Here is a 25,045-nt window from a genome sequence, read left to right on the forward strand (position 1 = left end):
TCACTGAGTTTGACTTCGAATATAAGGTGCTAATAAATCTTTGAGGTACAATATTCCCCCTCGGCTAAAGCAGTATCTTTCGTACAAAATTTCCTCCGGGAGCAATAAAGGATCTTGCCGATCACGCAGAACCCTCTCTATATGAAATTCTCTTCATATAATTTACGCACCGGGATCAATTGGTCGCTCACTCATGAACGGCGAAGCCCTGACTGGATGACTTTCACACACCGTCACTGATCACGTGTGTAAACTAATCCTTGTTTACGTAGAACAAACTGCTCCGAGCAGGTTTGCGGATTTGGATTTGTTGCTATGACAACACTTCCAGCAAGAGTTTCGAAAAACCGACAGATCCAGGATCAGGCCAAATCGTCAACAATTACATCCGGCTAAACGAGTAATCCACGTACGAAAAATACCCCCCTGGTCTCCATGTGTATATAATGTAACTGCTTACCCATTCCATTATTCTATATTCCATAGTCTGTGTTTCCTCCCACAGTCCAAAGACATGCAGGTTAGGTGGATTGGCGATTCTAAATTGGCCCTGGTGTGTGCTTGGTGTGTGGGTGTGGTTGTGTGTGTCCTGCGGTGGGTTGGCACCCTGCCTTGTGCCCTGTGTTGGCTGGGATTGGCTCCGGCAGAACCCCCCGTGACCCTGTGTTTGGATTCAGCAGGTTGGAAAATGGATGGATGGATGGTCTGTGTTTATTCCAGTATCTCATCCCTTTTTGTTAAGCACACGGAGAGCAAAGTAAAACCGGGAGTCCAATTCCTTGTATGTGTACATATACTTGGCCAATAAAGTTGATTCTGATTTTGTGGACTTGGAAAAGGCATTCGACCGTGTCCCTCGGGGAATCCTGTGGGGGGTACTCCGAGAGTATGGGGTACCAGACCCCCTGATAAGGGCTGTTCGGTCCCTGTACGATCGGTGCCAGAGCTTGGTCCGCATTGCCAGCAGTAAGTCGAACCCGTTTCCAGGGACAGTTGGACTCCGCCAGGGCTGCCCTTTGTCACCGATTCTGTTCATGACTTTTATGGACAGAATTTCTAGGCGCAGCCAGGGCGTTGAGGGGGTCCAGTTTGGTGGGCTCAGGATTGGGTCACTGCTTTTTGCAGATGATGTTGTCCTGTTTGCTTCATCAGGCCATGATCTTCAGCTCTCTCTGGATCGGTTCGCAGCTGAGTGTGAAGCGGCTGGGATGAGAATCAGCACCTCCAAATCCGAGACAATGGTCCTCAGCTGGAAAAGGGTGGAGTGCCCTCTCAGGGTTGGTGGCGAGATCCTGCCCCAAGTGGAGGAGTTCAAGTATCTCTGGGTCTTGTTCACGAGTGAGGGAAGAATGGAGCGTGAGATCGACAGGCGGATCGGTGCGGCATCCGCAGTGATGAGGGCGCTGCATCGCTCTGTCGTGGTGAAAAAGGAGCTGAGCCGCAAGGCAAAGCTCTCAATTTACCAGTCGATCTATGTTCCTACCCTCACCTATGGTCATGAGCTATGGGTAGTGACCGAAAGAACGAGATCGCGAATACAAGCGGTTGAAATGAGTTTCCTCCGCAGGGTGTCTGGGCTCTCCCTTAAAGATAAGGTGAGAAGCTCAGTCATCCGGGAGGGGCTCAGAGTAGAGCCGCTGCTCCTCCGCATCGAGAGGAGTCAGATGAGGTGGCTCGGGCATCTGATCAGGATGCCTCCTGGACGCCTCCCTGGTGAGGTGTTCCGGGCACGTCTAACCGGGAGGAGGCCCCGGGGAAGACCCAGGACACGCTGGAGGGACTATGTCTCCCGGCTGGCCTGGGAACGCCTCGGGATTCTCCCGGAAGAGCTAGAAGAAGTGGCCGGGGAGAGGGAAGTCTGGGCATCTCTGCTCAAGCTGCTGCCCCCGCGACCCGACCTTGGATAAGTGGAAGAGGATGGATGGATGGATAAGAATGAAAACCTGCAGGCCACCGTGGTACTCGAGGCCTGGAGTTCGCCGCCCCTGATCTATGACATCACTTCACATCACTTCCGCCTCTTCCTCCCAGGAAACATCATAAACGGAGCGGCCGCCATCTTGGGGCAGACTCGATCACCACAACGGGACGAGTCTCAGTTTAAGTGCCTACCACGCCTCTTCTTTTGTGCTCTTTTCAATATATGGGGGGCGCCTACAGTTGCCCCAGACCCTTTATGGGATTCTTTGTATTCTCTTTACAGTGGTGACTTCAACAATGTGACTTTGGAAGAGACAATGGCAAATTTCAATCAGTTTGTGACCTATTCCACTCAAGGAAATAACAAGCCGGACCTGCTGTACTCAAATGTTAAAGATGATTTTGAGTGAGAACTACTGGCACCTTTGGGCAAATCTGACCACAACCTGATTCATCTTTTTCTAAACTACAAACCACAACAGTGAGGAAGTGCAGTCCGGACTGGCTGAATGACTGCTTCTAAATGACAAACTGGGAAATGATGTGCGAGATGCATGGAGACGACATCGAGGGTCTCTGGTCACTCCATCCCAGACTATTTTAACTGCTGTGTCGACACAGCGGTGCCCACAAAGGCAGTGTGTTACTTTCTAAACAACAAGCCCCTGGATTAGTAAGGAGCTAGAAGGTCTCCTGAATGAGCATTCAAATGTGGTGACAAAGGGGCTCTGTGTGCGGACAAATAAAAGTTCTATCAAATCTAAATCTTAACTTGATGCCGTGGGGTTGTGCAAGTGGGGTGCAAAGTAGGACTTTGAGTCTTTCAACCCTCAACTTGATGTTGTTTTGGAGAATCTCCATGAATCGGATTGGTGAGCTCATTTGGATGTGTGGCCCGTTCTCGACCAGATTGTTCTAATGTTGTAAATATATAAACGAACGAACGAACGAACGAACGAACGAAAGGAGACGCTCACAGGGCCTGCTCGTTTCTTACATTTAGTGCCTCAAGTAAGAACATCTTAGGATTTTCAAGAATTCTTCCTCATGCTATGCCAGGTGAAGCAAATCAACCACTCAGATGAAATATTTATTTTTCATGCCCAAGAACGTATCTTACAGATAAATCCTGCCAAACGCTCCTCTTCCACGCCTTTCCTACTGATCCACATTCTTCACTCGTAGAACAACGGGGACCGACGTGCAGGGAATCATTCCCAAGTCTGTGATAACTAAATCCACAAAATCTGGAGGCGTCACATCATAGACCAGGTTCAGAAGGTGAAGGTGGGAGACCTCCAGCCAGTTCTCAAGCGGCGTCTCTCCTCTCTTGGTTACGATGAGATCATCGGGATCATCTGTAAGACACACGGCAGACCACGCTGAGTCTGAATATTCAGTATTTGATTTCTTTACGAAAATGCAAGATTAAAAACGGGGTAAGAAACATCAAATATACACAAATACATACACACACATACACATGGAATGCACTTGTCCCCAACAGTTTTCCCACTGGTGGAAACATTTTTGGAATCACTGAAGAGAAACGTCATTCAAGGCCTGCAGCGATTTTTCCTTTGACTTCCTCCACGGTACAAACACGCTTTCCTTTGAGTTCTTTTTTTCATATGCAGGGTCAAGAAAACGTCACACGGAGCAAAGATCAAGTGACATTTCCCCTCGTTTGAAACACAAAACTCACTCGCTGACCTGTGATCACAAAAGTCTGATCACAGTCGAGTCTGCATTAAATTTTGTTTTCTCTTCGGGTAAACAGTGGCTGAAACTGTAGTGATGCTTGAAACTGCTTTTAAAGAGGAAGCTTTAAGTAAAATTCGGGTCTACGTGTGGTTTTCGCATTTCAAACGAGGGGAAATGTCACTTGAAGACCAACCGAGATCTGGCCAACCATCCACAATTAGTCATTCAGTCATTGTCCAACCCGCTATATCCTAACTATAAGGTCACAGGGGTCTGCTGAAGCCAATCCCAGCCAACACAGGGCGCAAGGCAGGAACAAACCCCGGGCAAGGCGCCAGCCCACCACAGGGCGCGCACACACACACACCAAGCACAAACTAGGGACAATTTAAGATCAACTAACCCTTTGGACTGTGGGAGAAAACCCACGCAGACATGGGAAGAACATGCAAACTCCACGCAGGGAGGACCTGGGAAGTGAACCCAGGTCTCCTAACTGCGAGGCAACAGCGCTACCCACTGCGCCACCATGCCACCCCCTCCCACAAGTAGGAATGAGAAAAATCTTGAAAACGTTCGCAATGCAATTTATGGAGATCGTCGTCGGACTACTGAAGAGATTTCTGAATTGACTTGTGTGCCGGGCGGCACGGTGGTGCAGTGGGTAGCGCTGCTGCCTCACAGTTGGGAGACCTGGGGACCTGGGTTCGCTTCCCGGGTCTTCCCTGCGTGGAGTTTGCATGTTCTCTCCGTGTCTGCGTGGGTTTCCTCCCACAGTCCAAAGACATGCAAGTTAGGTGGATTGCCGATTCTAAATTGGCCCTAGTGTGTGCTTGGTGTGTGAGTGTGTTTGTGTGTGTCCTGTGGTGGGTTGGCACCCTGCCCGGGATTGGTTCCTGCCTTGTGCCCTGTGTTGGCTGGGATTGGCTCCAGCAGACCCCCGTGACCCTGTGTTTGGATTCAGCGGGTTGGAAAATGGATGGATGGATGGACGGACTTGTGTGCCTTGGAGTTCTTGTCACCTTCCCTATTCATCTGATCTTTGCTCCGTGTGACTTTTTCTTGTTCCCGCATATGAAAAAAAGAACTCAAAGGAAAACGCTTTTGTACCGCGGAGGAAGTCAAAGAAAAATCACTGCAGGCCTTGGACGACGTTCCTCTTGAGCAATTCCATAAATGTTTCCACCAGTGGGAAAACCGTTGGGACAAATGCATTCATTCACAAGGAGAGGACTTTGAAGGAGATGAAAGTTTCAGTTAGTAAAAATATATTAAAACAATTTTTTTTTCCAATTCCGGTTATTTTTGGGTACCCTCTCGTCCTCACAGGTGGCGCAGTGGTAGTGCTGCTGCTTTGCAGTAAGGAGACTGTGAAAGATTGTGGGTTCGCTTCCCGGTTCCTCCCTGTGTGGATAGCGCTTTGAGTACTGAGAAAAGCGCTATATAAATGTAATGAATTACTACTATTATTATTATTATGTATGTATATATATATATATATATATATATATATATATATATATATGGAAGAGAAGGTCTGTGATACGGTTTGCATATTTGCAGCTGGAGATCCACAAAGGGAAGGGGGGGAGGTGGCTAAGTCAGTGTGATCAGGAGGGGGGGGGGAGGGTGTACAGTTCATTTATTAAGTTTGCATTTGCTGGATTTATATCCAAGTGTCTGTTGATGGCGTTCTCATTTGATAGCCAAGATTCGGCCAGCTCTCTGGCACTTTTCTGACTTAGCCACCTAATGTGTTGCTATATATTGCCGTTGAATTCTTGTAAGTCTAAGCATTATCCTCTGATGAAGACCCCTGGCAGGGGTTGAAAGCTCAGGAATAAAAACTACTTCATCATACGCGATTCATGTTTCTCCCTTTGTGGATCTCCAGCTGCAAATATATATTACAGTATATACAGTACTGTGCAAAAGTTTTAGGCAGGTGTGAAAAAATGCTGTAAACAAAGAATGCTTTCAAAACTGGAAGTGTTAACCATTTATTTTCATCAATCAACAGAATGCAGTGAATGAACAAAAGAGAAATCTAAATCAAATCAATATTTGGTGTGACCACCCTTTGCCTTCAAAACAGCATCAGTTCTTCTAGGTACACCTGCACACAGTTTTTGAAGGAACTCGGCTGGTAGGTTGTTCCAAACATCTTGGAGAACTAACCCCAGATCTTCTGTGGATGTAGGCTTCCTCACATCCTTCTGTCTCTTCATGTAATCCCAGACACACTCGATGATGTTGAGATCAGGGCTCTGTGGGGGCCATACCATCACTTCCAGGACTTCTTGTTCTTCTTTACGCTGAAGATCGTTCTTAATGACTTTGGCTGTATGTTTGGGGTCGTTGTCCTGCTGCAGAATAAATTTGGGGCCAATCATACGCCTCCCTGATGGTATTGCATGATGGATAAGTATCTGCCTGTATTTCTCAGAATTGAGAACACCATTAATCCTGACCAAATCTCCAACTCCATTTGCAGAAATGCAGCCCCTAATGTTCAAGGAACCTCCACCATGCTTCACTGTTGCCTGCAGACACTCATTATTGTACCGCTCTCCAGTCCTTCGACGAACAAACTGCCTTCTGCTACAGCCAAATATTTCAAGTTTTGACTCATCAGTCCAGAGCACCTGCTGCCATTTTTCTGCACCCCAGTTCCTCTGTTTTCGTGCATACTTGAGTTGCTTGGCCTTGTTTCCACGTCGGAGGTATGGCTTCTTGGCTGCAACTCTTCCATGAAGACCACTTCTGGCCAGACTTCTCTGGACAGTGGATGGGTGTACCTGGGTCCCACTGGTTTCTGCCAGTTCTGAGCTGATGGCACTGCTGGACATCTTCTGATTTCGAAGGGTAATAAGCTTGATGTGTCTTTCATCTGCTGCACTAAGTTTCCTTGGCCGACCACTGTGTCTACGATCTTCAATGTTGCCCGTCTCTTTGTGCTTCTTCACAAGAGCTTGAACAGCACATCTTGAAACCCCAGTCTGCTTTGAAATCTTTGTCTGGGAGAGACCTTGCTGATGCAGTAGAACTACCTTGTGTCTTGTTGCTGTGCTCAATCTCGCCATGACATGAAACTGTCTTCCACAACCTCACCTTGGTAGCAGAGTTTGGCTGTTCCTCGCCCAGTTTTAAGCTGTTTCTGTTTCAGTTAATGATTGTGTTTCAACCTACGTGTGACATTGATAATCATTAGCACCTGTTTGGTAGAACTGGTTGATCAGACACCTGACTAGAATCCTACAAAATCCCTGACTTTGTGCAAGTGGACCTATAAGAATTGATGATGGTTTGAAGGCAAAAGGTAGGAACACCAAATATTGATTTGATTTAGATTTCTCTTTTGTTCGCTCACTTTGCATTTTGTAAATTGATAACAATAAACAATCATTAGTTATATTTCTGAAAGCATTCTTTGTTTACAGCATTTTTTCACACCTGCCTAAAACGTTTGCACAGTACTGTATATTATATATATATATATATATATATATATATATATATATACACATACACACATTTTTTTTTTGTGGAGTATTCCTTTAGCATTTTGGTTCTGGTGATATTCTTGTAGTTTTGGTAACGACTCCCAGTAGATCTTTTGATTTGGGTGAAGTTTTTTTTTTTTTTTTAATTTATAGAAAGCTATCAACTGTGACCCCCAAAAGATCAGGCAAAAAGACAATCTCCCCTCAGGGATTAATTAAGTATATCAAATCAAATAAACTTTACAACACAATTTCACGTAACAAATGCATATAGCAGCGTGTTTGTGAAGTGATAAAACTTTCACCTGAAAAATACCAAACATATTCTTTAATGGAAGACAGAGCAGACTTGGATCTGAAGAATAAGGAGAAGTGGGGTCGGGTAGAACCATAAAAGGGGGGGGGGGGGCTATGAAGTGAGAGAGTAAAAGCAGCAAGACAGAAGTGACAAGAGGGCTCTGGGATTGGATGTTAATGTCAAGCAAAGTAAAGGTAAGGACGTGTTAACAATTACACTGGGGATGTACGGTGCAGAGATGAGGACAATCAGAAAGACCTGTAGCGAGAATCCCAAGGTGGGCTTTGGGCGTCTCACTGAGTTATAGACTGAGGAATGGCGAGGTTAGGTGAAGGGCAGGCGTGGTAAAGGTGAGTGAGGAGTACAGAAGGGCTTAGGGTAAGGACAGACGAGGGAGAAGGCCGAGGAGGATAAGACTGCATGTGGAGGGTTACGAGGGAGCGGAGGTTTAAAAAAGAGGATGTGGAGGACAAGCAATGATGGAGGAGACTCATGGAGGCAGCCAAACCCGTAGGCAAAGAGACAGTGCCATGAAACAAATAGAAGTAACGTTAAGAAATCGTGGATAAGCAGGGAAGACCACAGGTGAATTTTACTTTCCCTGTGCAGTAGCCATTTTGTCACAATTAACCCTGCTATCAAAATCAGCCCATAAAATCAAACCAAAAAGTCAGGCCTACCAAGTTCGTTGGATACGAAGGAGTCGGTCTGCACCCTCTCACAGAATTTGTACGTCTCGCAGCAAACCAACACCGGGACATTAAACGCTTTAGCAAGGAGAGCAATCTGTGACGTGCCAACTCGAGACATCACATAGCCATTGGCCAGCAAGGCGTGGGCTCCGAGGAAAACCTTTGACACCTGAAAAGAAAAACAAACATCAAGAGAGTGAAATTGAAAAGCAGGGCGGTGGAGTCTGAAGAAATTATTGGGTCTGTAGAAATGTACCGACTCGACTCTGAATAAACGGAAACGGTAATTTAATGTGTTAAAATTTCTAATTTCACACATACTTATTCAATTAAACTATTTTTCCTTCTAGCTTTTTGATAAAAATTACAGCCTTTTTTTACATTTTCCAAGGTTTGTCTTATGTTTGTTACTTGTAACTTCTTTAATCTCTATATTACGAAAGCCGCGAGAAGACGTGCAGTATCGTTATTGTTTTAAATTGTTTCCTCGAGATAACAGACTAATTTTATTGAGATCTCGAGGAAACGAATTTTGTTTTATCAAATTAACGGAATAATTTTATCCAGATCTCGATAAAACAAAAGATCTTGTCTTCTCGAAATAATTGTATCTAACGTTTAATGTTTACCTTATTGAAGCCACGTCCTGTTTGAAATGGCAGAAGAGCAGAACTGTATTGATTAGCGCGTCATATTTTTGTTCAATCCAGGGCTGACGCAGGCTGAAATAGGTTTATGCCTTAGTTTAGAAAATAATAACATTAGTGTCTGTCATTTAAGAACAAGGTTAGCAAGGCTTCTAAGTGAGCCTGATGCCAGGAGCAAAGGTTAAGTTTCGTTTTCTCGAGATCTCGATAAAATTAGTCTGTTATCTTGAGAAGACAATTTAAAAAAAATAACGATATTGCACGTCCTCTCTCGGATTCTGTACTCATATATATATTATATATTATACAGTGCATCGGGAAAGTATTCACAGCGCATCACTTTTTCCACATTTTGTTATGTTACAGCCTTATTCCAAAATGGATTCAATTCATTTTTTTCCTCAGAATTCTATACACAACACCCCATAATGACAACATGAAAAAAGTTTACTTGAGGTTTTTGCAAATTTATTAAAAATAAAAAAACTGAGAAATCCCATGTACATAAGTATTCACAGCCTTTGCCATGAAGCTCAAAATTGAGCTCAGGTGCATCCTGTTTCCCCTGATCATCCTTGAGATGTTTCTGCAGCTTCATTGGAGTCCACCTGTGGTAAATTCAGTTGACTGGACATGATTTGGAAAGGCACACACCTGTCTATAGAAGGTCCCACAGTTGACAGTTCATGTCAGAGCACAAACCGAGCATGAAGTCAAAGAAATTGTCTGTAGACCTCCGAGACAGTATTGTCTCGAGGCACAAATCTGGGGAAGGTTACAGAAAAATTTCTGCTGCTTTGAAGGTCCCAATGAGCACAGTGGCCTCCATCATCCGTAAGTGGAAGAAGTTCAAAACCACCAGGACTCTTCCTAGAGCTGGCTGGCCATCTAAACTGAGCGATCGGGGGAGAAGGGCCTTAGTCAGGGAGGTGACCAAGAACCCGATGGTCACTCTGTCAGAGCTCCAGAGGTCCTCTGTGGAGAGAGGAGAACCTTCCAGAAGGACAACCATCTCTGCAGCAATCCACCAATCAGGCCTGTATGGTAGAGTGGCCAGACGGAAGCCACTCCTTAGTAAAAGGCACATGGCAGCCCGCCTGGAGTTTGCCAAAAGGCACCTGAAGGACTCTCAGACCATGAGAAAGAAAATTCTCTGGTCTAATGAGACAAAGATTGAACTCTTTGGTGTAAATGCCAGGCGTCACGTTTGGAGGAAACCAGGCACCGCTCATCACCAGGCCAATACCATCCCTTACAGTGAAGCATGGTGGTGGCAGCATCATGCTGTGGGGAACTGGGAGACTAGTCAGGATAAAGGGAAAGATGACTGCAGCAATGTACAGAGACATCCTGGATGAAAACCTGCTCCAGAGTGCTCTTGACCTCAGACTGGGGCGACGGTTCATCTTTCAGCAGGACAACGACCCTAAGCACACAGCCAAGATATCAAAGGAGTGGCTTCAGGACAACTCTGTGAATGTCCTTGAGTGGCCCAGCCAGAGCCCAGACTTGAATCCGATTGAACATCTCTGGAGAGATCTTAAAATGGCTGTGCACCGACGCTTCCCATCCAACCTGATGGAGCTTGAGAGGTGCTGCAAAGAGGAATGGGTGTAACTGGCCAAGGATATGTGTGCCAAGCTTGTGGCATCATATTCAAAAAAGACTTGAGGCTGTAATTGCTGCCAAAGGGGCATCGACAAAGTATTGAGCAAAGGCTGTGAATACTTATGGACATGGGATTTCTCAGTTTGTTTATTATTAATAAATTTGCAAAAACCTCAAGTAAACTTTTTTCACGTTGTCATTATGGGGTGTTGTGTGTAGAATTCTGAGGAAAAAAATGAATTTAATCCATTTTGGAATAAGACTGTAACATAAGAAAATGTGGAAAAAGTGATGTGCTGGGAATACTTTCCGGATGCACTGTATCTATCTATCTATCCCGCATGTATTATGTATTAAGATGATTTGTGTACATATTGTATTAGTTAAATTATGTATTTTAAAGAAATGCTTATTTAGTATTTTTATGTGTCACTAAGTGGTGGGTCTGAGGACAGGGATCTGCACTAGTAATTGGAAGGTTGCCGGTTCGAATCCTGTAAAACACCACATGTGACTCTACTCCATTGGGCCCTTGAGTGAGGCCCTTAACCTGCAGTTGCTCCATCCTGGGTATGACATTAATCTGCATCCAGCCCTGCATGTCGGCCCTCCAACCTGCAGGGAAAAACCAGAAGGTTGGTGGCAGAATTAGCATTCCAGCTACCATTAAAAACCTCACACTGGTTCCATTCCATCTGAACTAGTGTGGTGCCTAATCTGGGATCCCGAGTTGGTTTGTCGGGTGGTGGGTGTGGCAATGCACTGTATCAGTGTGTGCTCCTAACCTCTCACCTCTCTCTGAACAGTAAGTCTAAAGAATTTCACTTTCTTAATATAAAAATGAACAGTTAACACCTGTGGTCTACACTGTAATTGTAAAAAAATCCCAAAGTTAACACTTTAATCTAGGACGTAAGGTTATGCAGGAGCTCAGTGTAAAAAGGTTTTTAGAAGAATAAAGAAAAAAAAAAAATCAGCTGATCCACTAACATGAAATTGGTGATCAGTACTTTACCACAATGAATTTTAAATGAAACATCTCAGATGCAGTTGAAGTGCAGACTTTCAGCTTTAATTCAGTGGGGTGAACAAAACGATTGCATAAAAATGTGAGGCAACTAAAGCATTTTTTTGAACACAATCCCTTCATTTCAGGGACTCAAAAGTAATTGGACAAATGAAATAACTGGAAATCAAATGTTCTTCATTTCTAATACTTGGTTGAAAACCCTTTGCTGGCAATGACAGCCTGAAGTCTTGAACTCCTGGACATCACCAGATGTTGGGTTTCCTCCTTTTTAATGCTCTGCCAGGCCTTTACTGCCGCGACTTTCAGTTGCTGTTTGTTTGTGGGCCTTTCTGTCTGAAGTTTAGTCTTCAACAAGTGAAATGCCTGCTCAGTTGGGTTAAGATCAGGTGACTGACTTGGCCATTCAAGAATTTTCCACTTCTTTGCTTTAATAAACTCCTGGGTTGCTTTGGCTGTATGTTTTGGGTCATTGTCCATCTGTATCATGAATCAATTTGACTGCTGTATTTAGCTGGATTTGAGCAGACAGTATGTCTCTGAACACCTCAGAATTCATTCGGCTGCTTCTGTCCTGTGTCACATCATCAATAAACACGAGTGTCCCAGTGCCACTGGCAGCCATGCACGCCCAAGCCATCACACTGCCTCCCTCCACCGTGTTTTACAGATGATGTGCTATGCTTTGGATAATGAGCTGTTCCACGCCTTCTCCATACTTTTTTCTTGCCATCATTCTGGTAGAGGTTGATCTTGGTTTCATCTGTCCAAAGAATGTTTTTCCAGAACTGTGCTGGCTTTTTTAGATGTTCTTTAGCAAAGTCCAATCTAGCCTTTCTATTCTTGAGGCTTATGAGTGGCTTGCACCTTGCAGTGCACCCTCTGGATTTACTTTCATGTAGTCTTCTCTTTATGGTAGACTTGGATATCGATACACCAACCCCTGGAGAGTGTTGTTCACTTGGTTGGCTGTTGTGAAGGGGTTTCTCTTCACCATGGAAATGATTCTGCGATCATCCACCACTGTTGTCTTCCATGGACGTCCAGGTCTTTTTGTGTTGCTGAGTTCACCAGTGCTTGCTTTCTTTCTCAGGATGTACCAAACTGTAGATTTTGCCACTCGTCATATTGGAGCAATTTCTCAGATGGGTTTTTTCTGTTTTCGCAGCTTAAGGATGGCTTCTTTCACCTGCATGGAGAGCTCCTTTGACCGCATGTTGTCTGTTCACAGCAAAATCTTCCACATGCAAGCAGCACACCTCAAATCAACTCCAGGCCTTTCATCTGCTTCATTGATAAGGACATAACGACGGACTTGACCACACCTGCCCATGAAATAGCCTTTGAGTCAATTGTCCAATTACTTTTGAGCCCCTGAAATGAAGGGATTGTGTTCAAAAAATGCTTTAGTTGCCTCACATTTTTATGCAATCGTTTTGTTCACCCCACTGAATTAAAGCTGAGAGTCTGCACTTCAACTGCATCTTTCACTTGAAGTTTTTTTTGTTTTTTGTTTTTTCTATCCACCCTGGCCATCGGACCTTACTCTTTTTTTTTTATGTTAACTAATATTGTCTTATTTTAGTTTCTTATGTTGTTATATTTTTTTTGTCTACTGTTCTTCATTATGTAAAGCACTTTAAGCTACTTTTTTGTATGAAAATGTGCTATACAAATAAATATTATTATTATTATTATTATTATCTGAGTTGTTTCATATAAAATTCATTGTGGTAATGTACAGAACCAAAATTAGAAAAAAGTCTCTGTCCAAATATTTATGGACCTAACTGTACATCGAGCTCCCACTTCGATAATAGTCTTGTCATTGGCTTCCTTGTCTGTTATGCCACGTAAAATCATCATTAAAGAAAGCTAAGTTATTTCTCCTATGTGATTTCTTACCACCATATCATTAAGGGAGGGGTATCGCCTTTTAATATTATATCTATATACTTTCGGGTTATGTAACATGCTGCAATTGTAAAAGAACTTATTCCAACCAGAGAGCTAGCGCCCCCTGCTGGATAGGCCTATCACATGATTTTCTTTTTCCTTCTCCTCTCAGGCCTGCCGTGTGTGTGGCACCAGTTCCTGTGGTTGTAGAGATTCTCTGCACACACGTCAGTAGCGAGGAGCAAACAAAAACAAAAATAGCATGGACACCTGGCGAGAGATCAAAGCAAATGATTAAAGCAAAATACGACGTTTTACATATTATCGCTGAATTGGACTCTGACTTGTCAGTCTCCGATCTTGACAATTAATGTGGGGTTCCAGTTCATGCAGCTGACACACTTATGGCAACATTCACCTGGGAGGACCGCCACTTACAATGACAAGAGGATAACACCAGATTGCAATGCACTGCGACCGCGACCACCGCTGCTGTTCCTCGCCCCCTCAAACGTATTCCTGGCAAACTGGCAGCCATAGCACACAGGCATGATTTCCGTGTCAAATCAAGGATTTGTGTGTTTTTAAGAAAACTGTGTTTTTTGGAAAAAATACTCAGCTCTCAAAGCGTTAAATTCTCTCTACAGGACTATAAAGAAAATAGGGATGGGTGCTAATGTGGAATTACTGTATTTTATTACATTTAAAACTGGTTATATTCTTCTTTTCTTAGTTTTAATTAGTTTAATAGAACAAATTCAATACCAAAAAAAAAGCAGTTTCAGAAGCTCATAAACCATGAATTCTTTGAGCTCTTGCTGCCCTACCTCTGGCAGAATGTAGGATATGGCAGTGATGAGGACGTAGGTGCAGTGAATCCCTTTCCGCACAAGCCTCCGTAGGGACTCCCGGCCCTCCAGCCTCGGCCGACTGTCTACGACGATGACTCGGAACTTCCTCTTCTTTTCATAGGCGTCGCAGAGAATGTAGTTCACCAAGGAAGAGCTGCGAGAACAAGCAAAAGGTCAGCAGAGCCTGTAATATTTTATACCTTTTACGTGGTTTGTACTTCACTCTCTAATGAAAGAAATTGAAATGAATTGGCACAGGCCATCTCCAGGCTTGAAGAAGAAGAAGGGGCCTGAGTTGCCTCCAAAACCTGCATATAGTAATCTTTCTGGTTAGCCAATAAAATGTGTTATTTTGCTTATCTTCTCACCACATCCATAATGGCTAACACGGTACAACACCATCCTGTAATGGCACTGGCCATGAAGTGTGTTGCTCCCAGACACTCCTTTTAACTCTGGTGACCCTAAATATAGTGCCTTCCACGATTCCACTGCTGGGATTAAATTATAAACGCATCACTCATTCACAATGGTCCACTCAGCAGGAAACCTGAGGCATTAACCTCAATAAGTCAGTACTGAGGCCTAGAGGTAGGATTTTAAGACGGTGAAGATTGAGAGCTTCATCTTTCAACAGACCTCTCTGATTGAAACCAACCAGCCCATAATAAAACCAACCTAGCTAATTAGAGTTATAAAAAAAATAAAAAGTAAAGCGGTCAAGACACACTCGCAATATAGAAACAGCGAAGAAAAGAAGTCATCATTAAAAAAAAAAAATATGTAAACTTACCAATCAAGAAAATAGATCAAGGTGGCACAACATTCATAAAACTGGTTCAACAGAAGGCGCTAAACAAGACAACTCAGTTGTCTTACCTGACTTGCTCACAGCCAGTATGGTTTACCTCAACCAGCACACTCCAAATGACTCTTCAGAAACGGTTCATTTTTTTCAAAGTGCACCCTGTTTGCGTTGCTAACCACGTCACATGTCCCGAGGGCACTCTCCACTTTGAACGTTGACGTACAAGTCATATCTCACTGAGCCTGTCACGGCACACCAGCTTGCTGCCTCCATCCATCCATCCATCCTCTTCCGCTTATCCGAGATCAGGTCATGGGGGCAGCAGCTTGAGCAGAGATGCCCAGACTTCCCTCTCCCCGGCCACTTCTTCTAGCTCTTCCGGGAGAATCCCAAGGCATTCCCAGGTCAGCCGAGAGACATAGTCCCTTCAGCATGTCCTGGGTCTTCCCTGGGGCCTCCTCCCGGTTAGACGTGCCCGGAACACCTCACCAGGGAGGCGTCCAGGAGGCATCCTGATCAGATGCCCGAGCCACCTCATCTGACTCCTCTCGATGCGGAGGAGCAGCGGCTCTACTCTGAGCCCCTCCCGGATGACTGAGCTTCTCACCCTATCTTTAAGGGAAAGCCCAGACACCCTGCGGAGGAAACTCATTTCAGCCGCTTGTATTCGCGATCTCGTTCTTTCGGTCACTACCCATAGCTCATGACCATAGGTGAGGGTGGGAACATAGATCGACTGGAAAATTGAGAGCTTTGCCTTATGGCTCAGCTCCTTTTTCACCACGACAGACCGATGCAGAGCCCGCATCACTGTGGACGCCGCACCGATCCGCCTGTCAATCTCACGCTCCATTCTTCCCTCACTCGTGAACAAGACCCCGAGATACTTGAACTCCTCCAATTGTGGCAGGATCTCGCTCCCAACCCTGAGAGGACACTCCACCCTTTTCCAGCTGAGGACCATGGTCTCGTCTCACTTATTTGCTACAGTGCTGCCATCTAGTGCACAAATATAAAATATATGTATTTATGACAAAATAATGCTATAAATAGACAAACCGTAGTTATGTCGTTGCAAAAAAAGGTATAAAGCTGCTGATGTCTCGAAAGAACTAGACTTACTGCAAGATGAATATTGGGATGGTAATGACAGCAATCGATATGGTGACAATCAGTTGGATGATGTGAAACATGTGAGCTCTGGTAGTGATGCGGATGGCGGCACTGGAGGAGTTTATTAAATTACAAGGCGTCCAACTTGTCACATCTATCAGGACAACACCATGTGGACATTCTGCCACCCACCAGAAACGCAATATACTTGTGGTACAACATACATGATCCTCTATGCCTGCACTCTGCATGGCACCATGCTTCTAGGACTCATTCAAATGTCAAATGGAGACTTTTAGTTGTGCTGCTGGTCAAAGTGAAGCAATTAACAGTTTCTTTACATTCTTGACAGAGTTACTGTTGATAATAAAAACTGTTGCTTTCTAATACATTTATTTACGAATTTTGTTTCCTTTAAAGGTCATTATTTGTCCTAGACCAATCCTGCAGCATCTGGGTAATAAATGGTCCAGCAGGCAGAAATGCAGGTTGCTCCAGTGGTGGTCTGTCATATTATTACAACAAGAGAAATGAACTCCGAGTGACTGATATGGAGCATAACAATCCAGACTGGAACAGGCCATTCAGCCCAACAAAGCTCGCCAGTCCCATTCACTTACTTCTTCTACAACAACATCAAGTCGAGTTTCGAAAATCCCTAAAGTCTTACTGTCTACCACACTACTTGGTCGCTTATTCCATGTGTCTATGGTTCTCTGCGTAAAGAAAAACTTCCTAATGTTTGTGTGAAATTTACCCTTAACAAGGTTTCCAACTGTGTTTTAAGTAATCAACAGAATTTGGGACACCTGTTCAAATTGTTTGCTTCAACTTGCAAGGCTTCATTTACTTTAATTTTTGCAAAACATCTGTGGGTTGTAACCTATTAATTGTTCCCTGAAGAAGGCCCATGTATAATATTCTGAAAAACCTAACCCTAATTTCCTTTTTTTTTTATTTTTGTGAACCTAAACTTTAATTTTAAATCTCTGGGAGTTTACTGCTTATCACCATTTTAGGTCATTCATTGCATTTCGACCAATTACATTTGAAGAAAAACTGGAAAATTGGAGATGTTCGAAAATTTGACCAGTAGTGTACAGTGGAACCTTGGGTCACGTGCAAATCGGTTACGACCAAAAAATTCGCCAAACTTTTGCATCTGTTCACGGCCGCACACTCAGGTGACGAACAAGCCAGTTTCCCTTCAGGTTCGTATGCGCTGATGATTTACGCACGTTGACAGTCTCTCCCTGTACATTGTTCTCGGTCAGACGCGTGTGCATTCACTGTGAACTCTTTGTGCTCTGTTTCGTGTGCTTTTGCATTAATTTTGCAATTAACCATGGCCTCTAAGCAAGTGAAGAGTGATATTGTTGGTGAGAAGAAAGGTTCGAAGAAAACTGAAATCGAATTAAAGAAAGAAATTATTTAAAAGTATGAGCGTGGCGTTCCGTGTTACTGAACTTGCGGCCGAGTACAAGAAGTCAAAATCTACGATTTCGACTATTCTAAAGCAGAAAGAGGCCATTAAAGCAGCTGATGTTGCAAAAGGAGTTACAGTGTTAACCAAGCACAGGCCTCAAGTGCTGGAAGAGGTGGAAAAACTGTTGCTAGTGTGGTTGAACAAGAAGCAACTTGCAGGGGATGGTGTTTTAATATCATTCATTGCATCAACCTCATCGATAAAGCCTGGGAAGACGTCACATACCGGACCTTGAACTCGGCCTGGAAGAAACTTTGGCCTGAATGCGTTCCTGAACAGGATTTAGAAAGATTTCATCCCCCTGTTGTGGATGAGATTGTGTCCATGGGCAAGAGCATGGGTCTTGAAGTGGACAGTGAGGATATCAAGGAGCTCGTCCTGGATCACAAGGATGAAATGACGACGGAGGAACTCGCTGAACTCCAGCAGGAGCAGCATAAGTTGCTCACCGAGGAGCAGTCCTCAGGGGAAGAAGAGGAAAGGGCGGTTATAAAAAGTGATGCAATAAAAGCCGTCATGGAAGAGTGGAACGAGTGCCAGGGTTTTTTCAAGAAGAACCACTCTGATAAAGCGGTTGCGAAACAGATTGATAAACATGATGAACAACCATGTCATCTCGCATTTCTGAAAAATTTTAATGCGTAGGAAAAGGCAAGTCACGTTGGACCGCTATTTCGCAAAGTCTGATCCACCAGCTAAACAGCTAAAAACAGCAGAAACCCAAGAAATCAAAAGAGAGAAAACTCCTGAAGGAGAACATCCCTCCATCACGCAGAGGGACTCTCCCTCAAAACTGTAACCTCCTCTCCACCCTGCTTCCTCCTCACATCCTTCATGCCAGAATTCGACTCATGCAAGGTTAGTTTTCTTGATTGTTTATGGTTAGTTTTTGTATAAATTACGGATTTTTCAAATGTTCATTTTTTTTCCCTGTGCTTAAAGCTCATTAAAAAAAGTGTTTACATCGAGCGGGTTGTAAGGCTGTAGCGTGAACCCTGTAATGTTCGTTTTCTCTGTTCAAGGCTTTCTCAGTGTTATTCAATGTTTTTACATTTAGTTTAATACAAGGGGGCTCCGCCCCATGCTCGCTTCACTCGCCCACCCCCGGTGTTGGGTATCCTGAAATACATTGTTTGTATATCCATCAGTCGAGCTCGTTCGTTTTGAACCCGTGCCTGCTTTGCTTCCACAGTTTCAGACGCGCGTTTACTTCACTCCGCATTGGTGCCAATCACAATATGGCGGTGACGCCTGTGCCTTCACTCCACAGTAGTGCCACTCACAATATGGCGGTGAAGCCTGCGCCTTCCGTACTTTATGGACCCATGGGGCCTCCATAGCCTCTTCCGTTTGAATTTGGGCTGCAGCGCAGAGTCCTCTTATTTGTGTGGCTGTGTCAGTAGTCGTTAGCCATGGGCACGTTGTTGCTTCATTACTCATTCACGTCAGTTGAGCTCTTTCGTTTTTGGGCCGTGACTCCTTCGTGCGCGGTGGATAAGACTTCGCGTGCGGTTTATGAGACGCGCGCTGTACGCACCTGCGCAGTACGTCTCATGGTCCCATCGCTGTGTCCCTGCATCCATGCCACCCGGTTTACCATTCTCGGTTAGTAATATGGATTACACTGTGCATTCTATGGTATAATTAATTATTTTTGTGTTTAAAACTCTTTAAAAAATATATTTACATAAAGTCTGTACGGTCCGGAACAGATTAATTGTATTTACATACAATCCTGTGAGGGAAATTAGTTCTAGTCACGACCAAATTAGGTTGCGACCAGAGTTTTGGAACGAATTACGGTCGTGACCCGAGGTTCCACTGTATATTTAGGTTTAACCAGGTTAAAGTTTAGTACAGATGTTTTAAAACACACACACACACAGAGCTGACATTTGCACGTTCTCTCCTCTTGTATTTCAAGACTTTAACTGCAGTGGAACCTCAGTTCACGACCATAATTCGTTCCAAAACTCTGGTCGTAAATCGATTTGGTCGTGAACCAAAGCAATTTCCTCCATAGGATTGTATGTAAATACAATTAATCCGTTCCAGACCGAACAAACTGTATGTAAATATATATATTTTTTTTTTTTTTAAAGATTTTTAAGCACAAATATAGTTAATTACACCACAGAATGCACATTGTAATAGTAAACTAAATGTAAAAACATTGAATAACACTGAGAAAACCTTGAACAACAGAGAAAACTAACATTGCAAGAGTTCGCACTATACTGTAGCCTTACGACCCGATCGCTTTAAACACTTTTTTTTTAATGAGTTTTAAGCACAGGGGAAAAAAAATGAACATTTGAAAAAAGAGAAAAGTAACATTGCAACAATTCACGCTACAAACCGAAAAATGAACATTTGAAAAATCCGTAATACAAAAACTGACCATAAACCACCAAGAAAACTAACCTTGCATGAGTCGAGGTCTGGTATGAAGTGAGGAGGAACTGGGTGGAGAGGAGGTTACATTATGGGCAGTCTGGCTTTGTTTACATTGTGCTGCTGGAAAGCACGAGGGTTCTCAAATTGGTAAACGAGTAGCGGCTTGATTTTTACGTCGCCACTAGCGTTAGCACACAGCAAAATGGTTAACCTGTCCTTCATTGGTTTATGGCCGGGCATAGCCTTCTCTTCCTGGGTAATATAGGTCCTCTTCGGCATCCTCTTCCAGAATAATCCAGTCTCATCGCAGTTGAAGACTTGTTGTGGGATGTAGCCTTCGTCCTCCACTAATTTATGTGAAATTTTTCACAAATTCTTTCGCAGCTTCAGCGTCGGAACTAGCAGCCTCTCCATGCCTTACCACACTATGAATGCCACTTTTCTTGCAAAACTTTTCAAACCATCCTCTACTGGCTTTAAATTCCTCACTTTCACCACTCCTAGAAGGATAGTTTTGCATCAAATCGCCATGAATCTTCCTGCCTTTCTCGCGTAATATCGCCTTCCTTACGCTATCCCCTGTAAGTTGCTTCTCGTTCAGCCACACTAGCAACAGTTTTTCCACCTCTTCCAGCACTTGAGGCCTCTGCCTGGTTAACGCTGTAACTCCTTTTGCAACATCAGCTGCTTTCATAGATTCTTTCTGCTTTAGAATAGTCGAAATCGTAGATTTTGACTTCTTGTACTCGGCGTCAAGATCAGTAACATGAACACCACGCTCAAACTTTTCAATAATTTCTTTCTTTACTTTTATTTTGATTTTCTGCAAAACTTTCTTCTCACCACTCTTCACTTGCTTAGAAGCCATGGTTAACTGCAAAAGCACACGAAATACTGTAGAACACAAAGAGTTCACAGGTAAAGCACGAACGTCTGACTGAGAACAATGAACAGGGAGAGGCTGAACACGTGCTTAAATACAGTAATTGGCACGTACAAACCGGAAGGGAAATGAAATAGAGCACAAAGAGTTCACAGCGAAAGCATGCACGTCTGACCGAGAACAATGCAACACGTGCGGAAATCATCGGCACGCACAAACCAAAAGGGAAACTGGCTTGTTCTTATACCGAGTGTGTGGTCGTGAACCGAGGAAAAAAGTTTGGCAAACTTTTTGGTCGTAAACCGATTTGTACATGTACCGAGACGTTCGTGAACCGAGGTTCCACTGTATTACTAGGTTTAATACTGAATACTGGAAATGTGTCAGTAATACTTTTTAATTAAAGTGTATTTAAAAATTTGCCATGAAGTGTTTATCGTTTATGCTCTACATAACGTACTGCAAAAATGCATCATTTACTCTTAATGTCACAGGATGTTAAACACTTCTTTGGGTCTTCATGGATTCCTTTTAAGTATTATGAAGTGTTTATTCATCTGTGCCATGTGACCTGCTAACAAAACGTCATTTTTGAAATGGTCTGAGGTGGCTTAGCCTAGACATGTTTCTCTTGATATCACATATTTAGTACAAGACCAGTGAATTCTTCATATTAACAAGTCCTTTTACCTTCATGTCAATATGCCGCACTGCACGGACATGAATATCCGATCTACAGAAGTTTTCCAAAAGAGTTATGAAGACCAAAAGAAAGCTTTGTCAAGGTCTTGTTACAAAGGAGTAAACGAGTAACTGATGCATTTTTACAGTACCAAAACTAAAATGTTACTGAAAGTTTGATACAAAATGCTCTGTTCACATTTAAAGCAGATATTTGGGTTCATTTTGGATTTCAAAATGTTATTGGGAGTGATATGAAATGTGATTTGCAAGCATAATTGTCTGAAAATGAAGTGGACTGGCACACTGTAAAAACCAACTGCTACATTCATATTCAAATGTTGTGCATATTTGAACGTACACGACGGTATGAGCCATAATTTTATGGACAGAATTCCGAGGCACAGCCAAGGGGTGGAAGGTGTCCAAGTTCAGTGACCTCAGGATCACATCTCCATTCTCTGCAGATGATGTAGTTCTGCCGGCTTCAGGCACACAGTGGGGCAGTTTACAGCCAAGTGTGAAGTAACCGGAGGTGCGGATACTCATCCCAAGTCTGAAGTCATGGTTCTCAGATGGAAAAGGGTAGAGTGCTCTCTCCGGGATGGCGATGAGGTGCTGCTTGAGTTTAAGTATCTCAGGTTCTTGTTCATGAGTGAGGGAAGAAAGGAGCGGAAGATCGTCAGTTGGATCAGAGCAGTGTGTGCAGTCATGTGGACGTTGTACCAGTCAGTTGTTGTGAAGAAAGAGCTGAGCCAAAGTCAAAGCTCTTGATTTAGCGGTCAATCCAAGTCCTTGTCATCACCTATGGTCACGAGATTTGGGTAGTGACCAAGAGCCCTAAATCACAGATAAAAGTTGCAGAAATGAGTTTCCTTCAAAGGGTGTCTGAACTCAGCCTTTAAATATAGGGTGAGAAACACAGACATTCTGGAGGCGCTCAAAGTAGAACTGCTGCTCCTCCACATTGAAATGAGCCAACTGAGGTGGTCTGGACATTCGACTAGGAGGACTACTGGATGCCTCTTTGCGGAGGTTTTTCAGGCATGTCCAACCACGTGGAGACCTCGGGGCTCACTGGAGAGATTACATCTTTCGGCTGGCCTGGGAATGCCTGGAGTTGGAGGAGGTGGTGGAGAAAAGGGAATACTTGGCGTCTTTGCTTAGACTGCTGAACCCCTGGGACCTGAACCAGTGCCAGAAAATGGATTGATGGGTGACAGTATGAATATTCTAAATTGTACTGAAAATTCTGAATGCCTCCTCAGTGTCATGCAACATCACCGCACATCATTTCCACTTCAAGTAGTTCTGCAAAACCTACCATCCGTAAACAAGGATTACATCTCCATCACTAATCTTCTCAATGGCGTATTTTGAAATGGCCTTCGCAGCAAGATGAATCTTTACTTCAATGTACTTGTCAATGGATTCGTGTAATTGCACTTTTGCCTAGTGGTATAGAAAAGAAAAAAAAATATTAGTCTTGAAAAGATTACAGTTTTACAATTACAGATCATATTCTTTCACCTCTTCTTCTCTACTGTTACTAGGTATGTTTGAGATTTCTTTCTTGATAAACTTGATGGCATTTCCCATGCTGGCAGAAAGAGGGCGACACTGATTCAGAAAGCTGCAAAAAGAAAAACATTTACGTTACAGCTGCATTCTGGTATTAAACACCTAATAAATAAAAAAATGTAAAGAACAGACACAATTCCCTTATCTTTTAGTTTAATCACTAACATTTCACGTGGTACACCTTATCAAAAGCCTTCTTAAAATCAAGGTTAAATAATAATATATGCACCTCTCTTATTTTTGTTGCTTTCTCATAGAATTCCATCATATTATTCAATCCTGATCTGCCCATCTACATTTGATTATTTGCTAATACACCTATTTCTGATATGCGATGATCAATGTTTTTCTTAAAAATTTCTTCCATTAATTTTCCTGTGATGTATGTTAAGGTTACTGGCTAGATCAGGGGTGGCGAACTCCAGTCCTGGAGGGCCGCAGTGGCTGCAGGTTTTCATTCTTACCATCTTCTTAATCAGTGACCAATTTTTGCTGCTAATTACTTCTTTTAATTAACTTGACTCCGGCCCCATAGTTGTTTCTTTTTCCTTAATTAGCAGCCAAACAATAATGAGACACAAAACAAGCCACCACATCACACAATATCTGGAAATAAAGAAAGGTGATGGTCTCAGTAAGGTTGATCTCTCAACTCACCAAAACACTTTGACAATGTTCTTATAAAAAACAGAAAATCAACAGTTTTGGAAATGTCTGCTGTTGCAGAACAAGAGAAGCAACAAGCCGTGGAATTAAATAACGGGTTTAAATTAACCACAAGCATCGGCTTCTCATTAAAAAACTGGCCCCAGTTTAAGCTGGTCATCTGTTGGCTCGTTTCACATCTCATTTCTGTTTGGCTGTCATTTAATGAGGAAACGAATCAATTCAGAGGACTGAATCCTTCTAACATGGCTGTTAAAATAAAGGGGAAAAAAGTGAATTAGCAGTGAAAACTGGTCACTGATTAGGAAAAGGGTTAGAATGAAAACCTGTAGCCACTGCAGCCCTCCAGGCCTGGAGTTTGACACCCATTGGCAAGATCATCCCAATCCCGCTTTTTATATAAATGGGATACTTTCTGTCTTCCAGTCCTTTGAAATGTCCCCAGTGTACACAGAAAATACATGTCAAAGGTTTAATAAACGTACAGTGTAGCCTCGGTTTGGCAACGTAATTCATTCCGGAAATGTGCTTGTAATCCAAAGCACTTGTATATCAAAGCGAATTTCCCCATAAGAAATAATGGAAACTCAGATGATTTGTTCTACAACCCAAAAATATTCATACAAAAATGATTAATACAAAAGAAAAAGTAAAAATATGTAAAACAAATTAACCTTAACCCTAACCCTAAAGATAAAGTAAAAATATGTAAAACAAATTAACCCTAACCCTAACCTCTGAGAAGAATCGTGGCTGGTGTGAGAGAGACGAGAGAGAGGACAGTAGGAGGAGGAGGACGGTTATTGTGTAGGACGACTTTCACTCTAACTAACGGAATCCCTGCTATCTGTTGGCTCACTGGAATCTTTTTCTTTTTTTGCAATTTTTAACAAGAAACCTCTCCAATGAAAGTTGCTTTTGCCTGAAGAGTTACTACACTTGAACAGAAAATTAAAACTGTAAGTTTTCTAAACTCTGGGATTCCCCCTCAACGGGACGACACGCAAAAGAGTGACCCGAAGCAACCACAGGCTCCCAGCGCTGCAGCAGTTCGCCATATAAGCAAAACAGAAAAGATTGCGGTCATGCTATAAGCACCTGCCGTCGATGGGTGATGCAAGGAACATTATAAATGCAAGGGCACAGTATTACTTGGCCACTTACCTGGTCACGCGCCCCTGTTGGATTGCTGTATCTGTGTATAGGAGAGCGGCAGATCCCGCTACAATAAATAACTGCGCTGTTCCTCTTTCAAGACGAATAAAGCTGGTTTTGCTAAAGTAC

General features: G+C 43.3%; 2 protein-coding genes across 2 annotated transcripts in view; both read right to left on the reverse strand.

Moving 5' to 3' along the window:
* Positions 1-25,045, reverse strand: part of inka2 (inka box actin regulator 2) — a 361,375-nt gene that overhangs the window by 261,757 nt on the left and 74,573 nt on the right. The gene's annotated exons all lie outside the window — the stretch shown is intronic.
* eif2b4 (eukaryotic translation initiation factor 2B, subunit 4 delta) overlaps positions 2,992-25,045 on the reverse strand; it is a 77,103-nt gene continuing 55,049 nt past the window's right edge. Inside the window, exons 9-13 of the mRNA XM_028796361.2 lie at positions 23,045-23,147; positions 22,839-22,966; positions 14,123-14,300; positions 8,106-8,286; positions 2,992-3,278 (exon numbers count right to left, since the gene is read on the reverse strand). Of these exons, the coding sequence (XP_028652194.1) occupies positions 3,079-3,278; positions 8,106-8,286; positions 14,123-14,300; positions 22,839-22,966; positions 23,045-23,147 (790 nt within the window). The 3' untranslated portion in view covers positions 2,992-3,078. The remainder of the gene's footprint in view (positions 3,279-8,105; positions 8,287-14,122; positions 14,301-22,838; positions 22,967-23,044; positions 23,148-25,045) is intronic.

The sequence above is a fragment of the Erpetoichthys calabaricus genome, chromosome 3 (genome assembly GCF_900747795.2).
Source record: "Erpetoichthys calabaricus chromosome 3, fErpCal1.3, whole genome shotgun sequence".
NCBI classification, from domain to species: domain Eukaryota; kingdom Metazoa; phylum Chordata; class Cladistia; order Polypteriformes; family Polypteridae; genus Erpetoichthys; species Erpetoichthys calabaricus.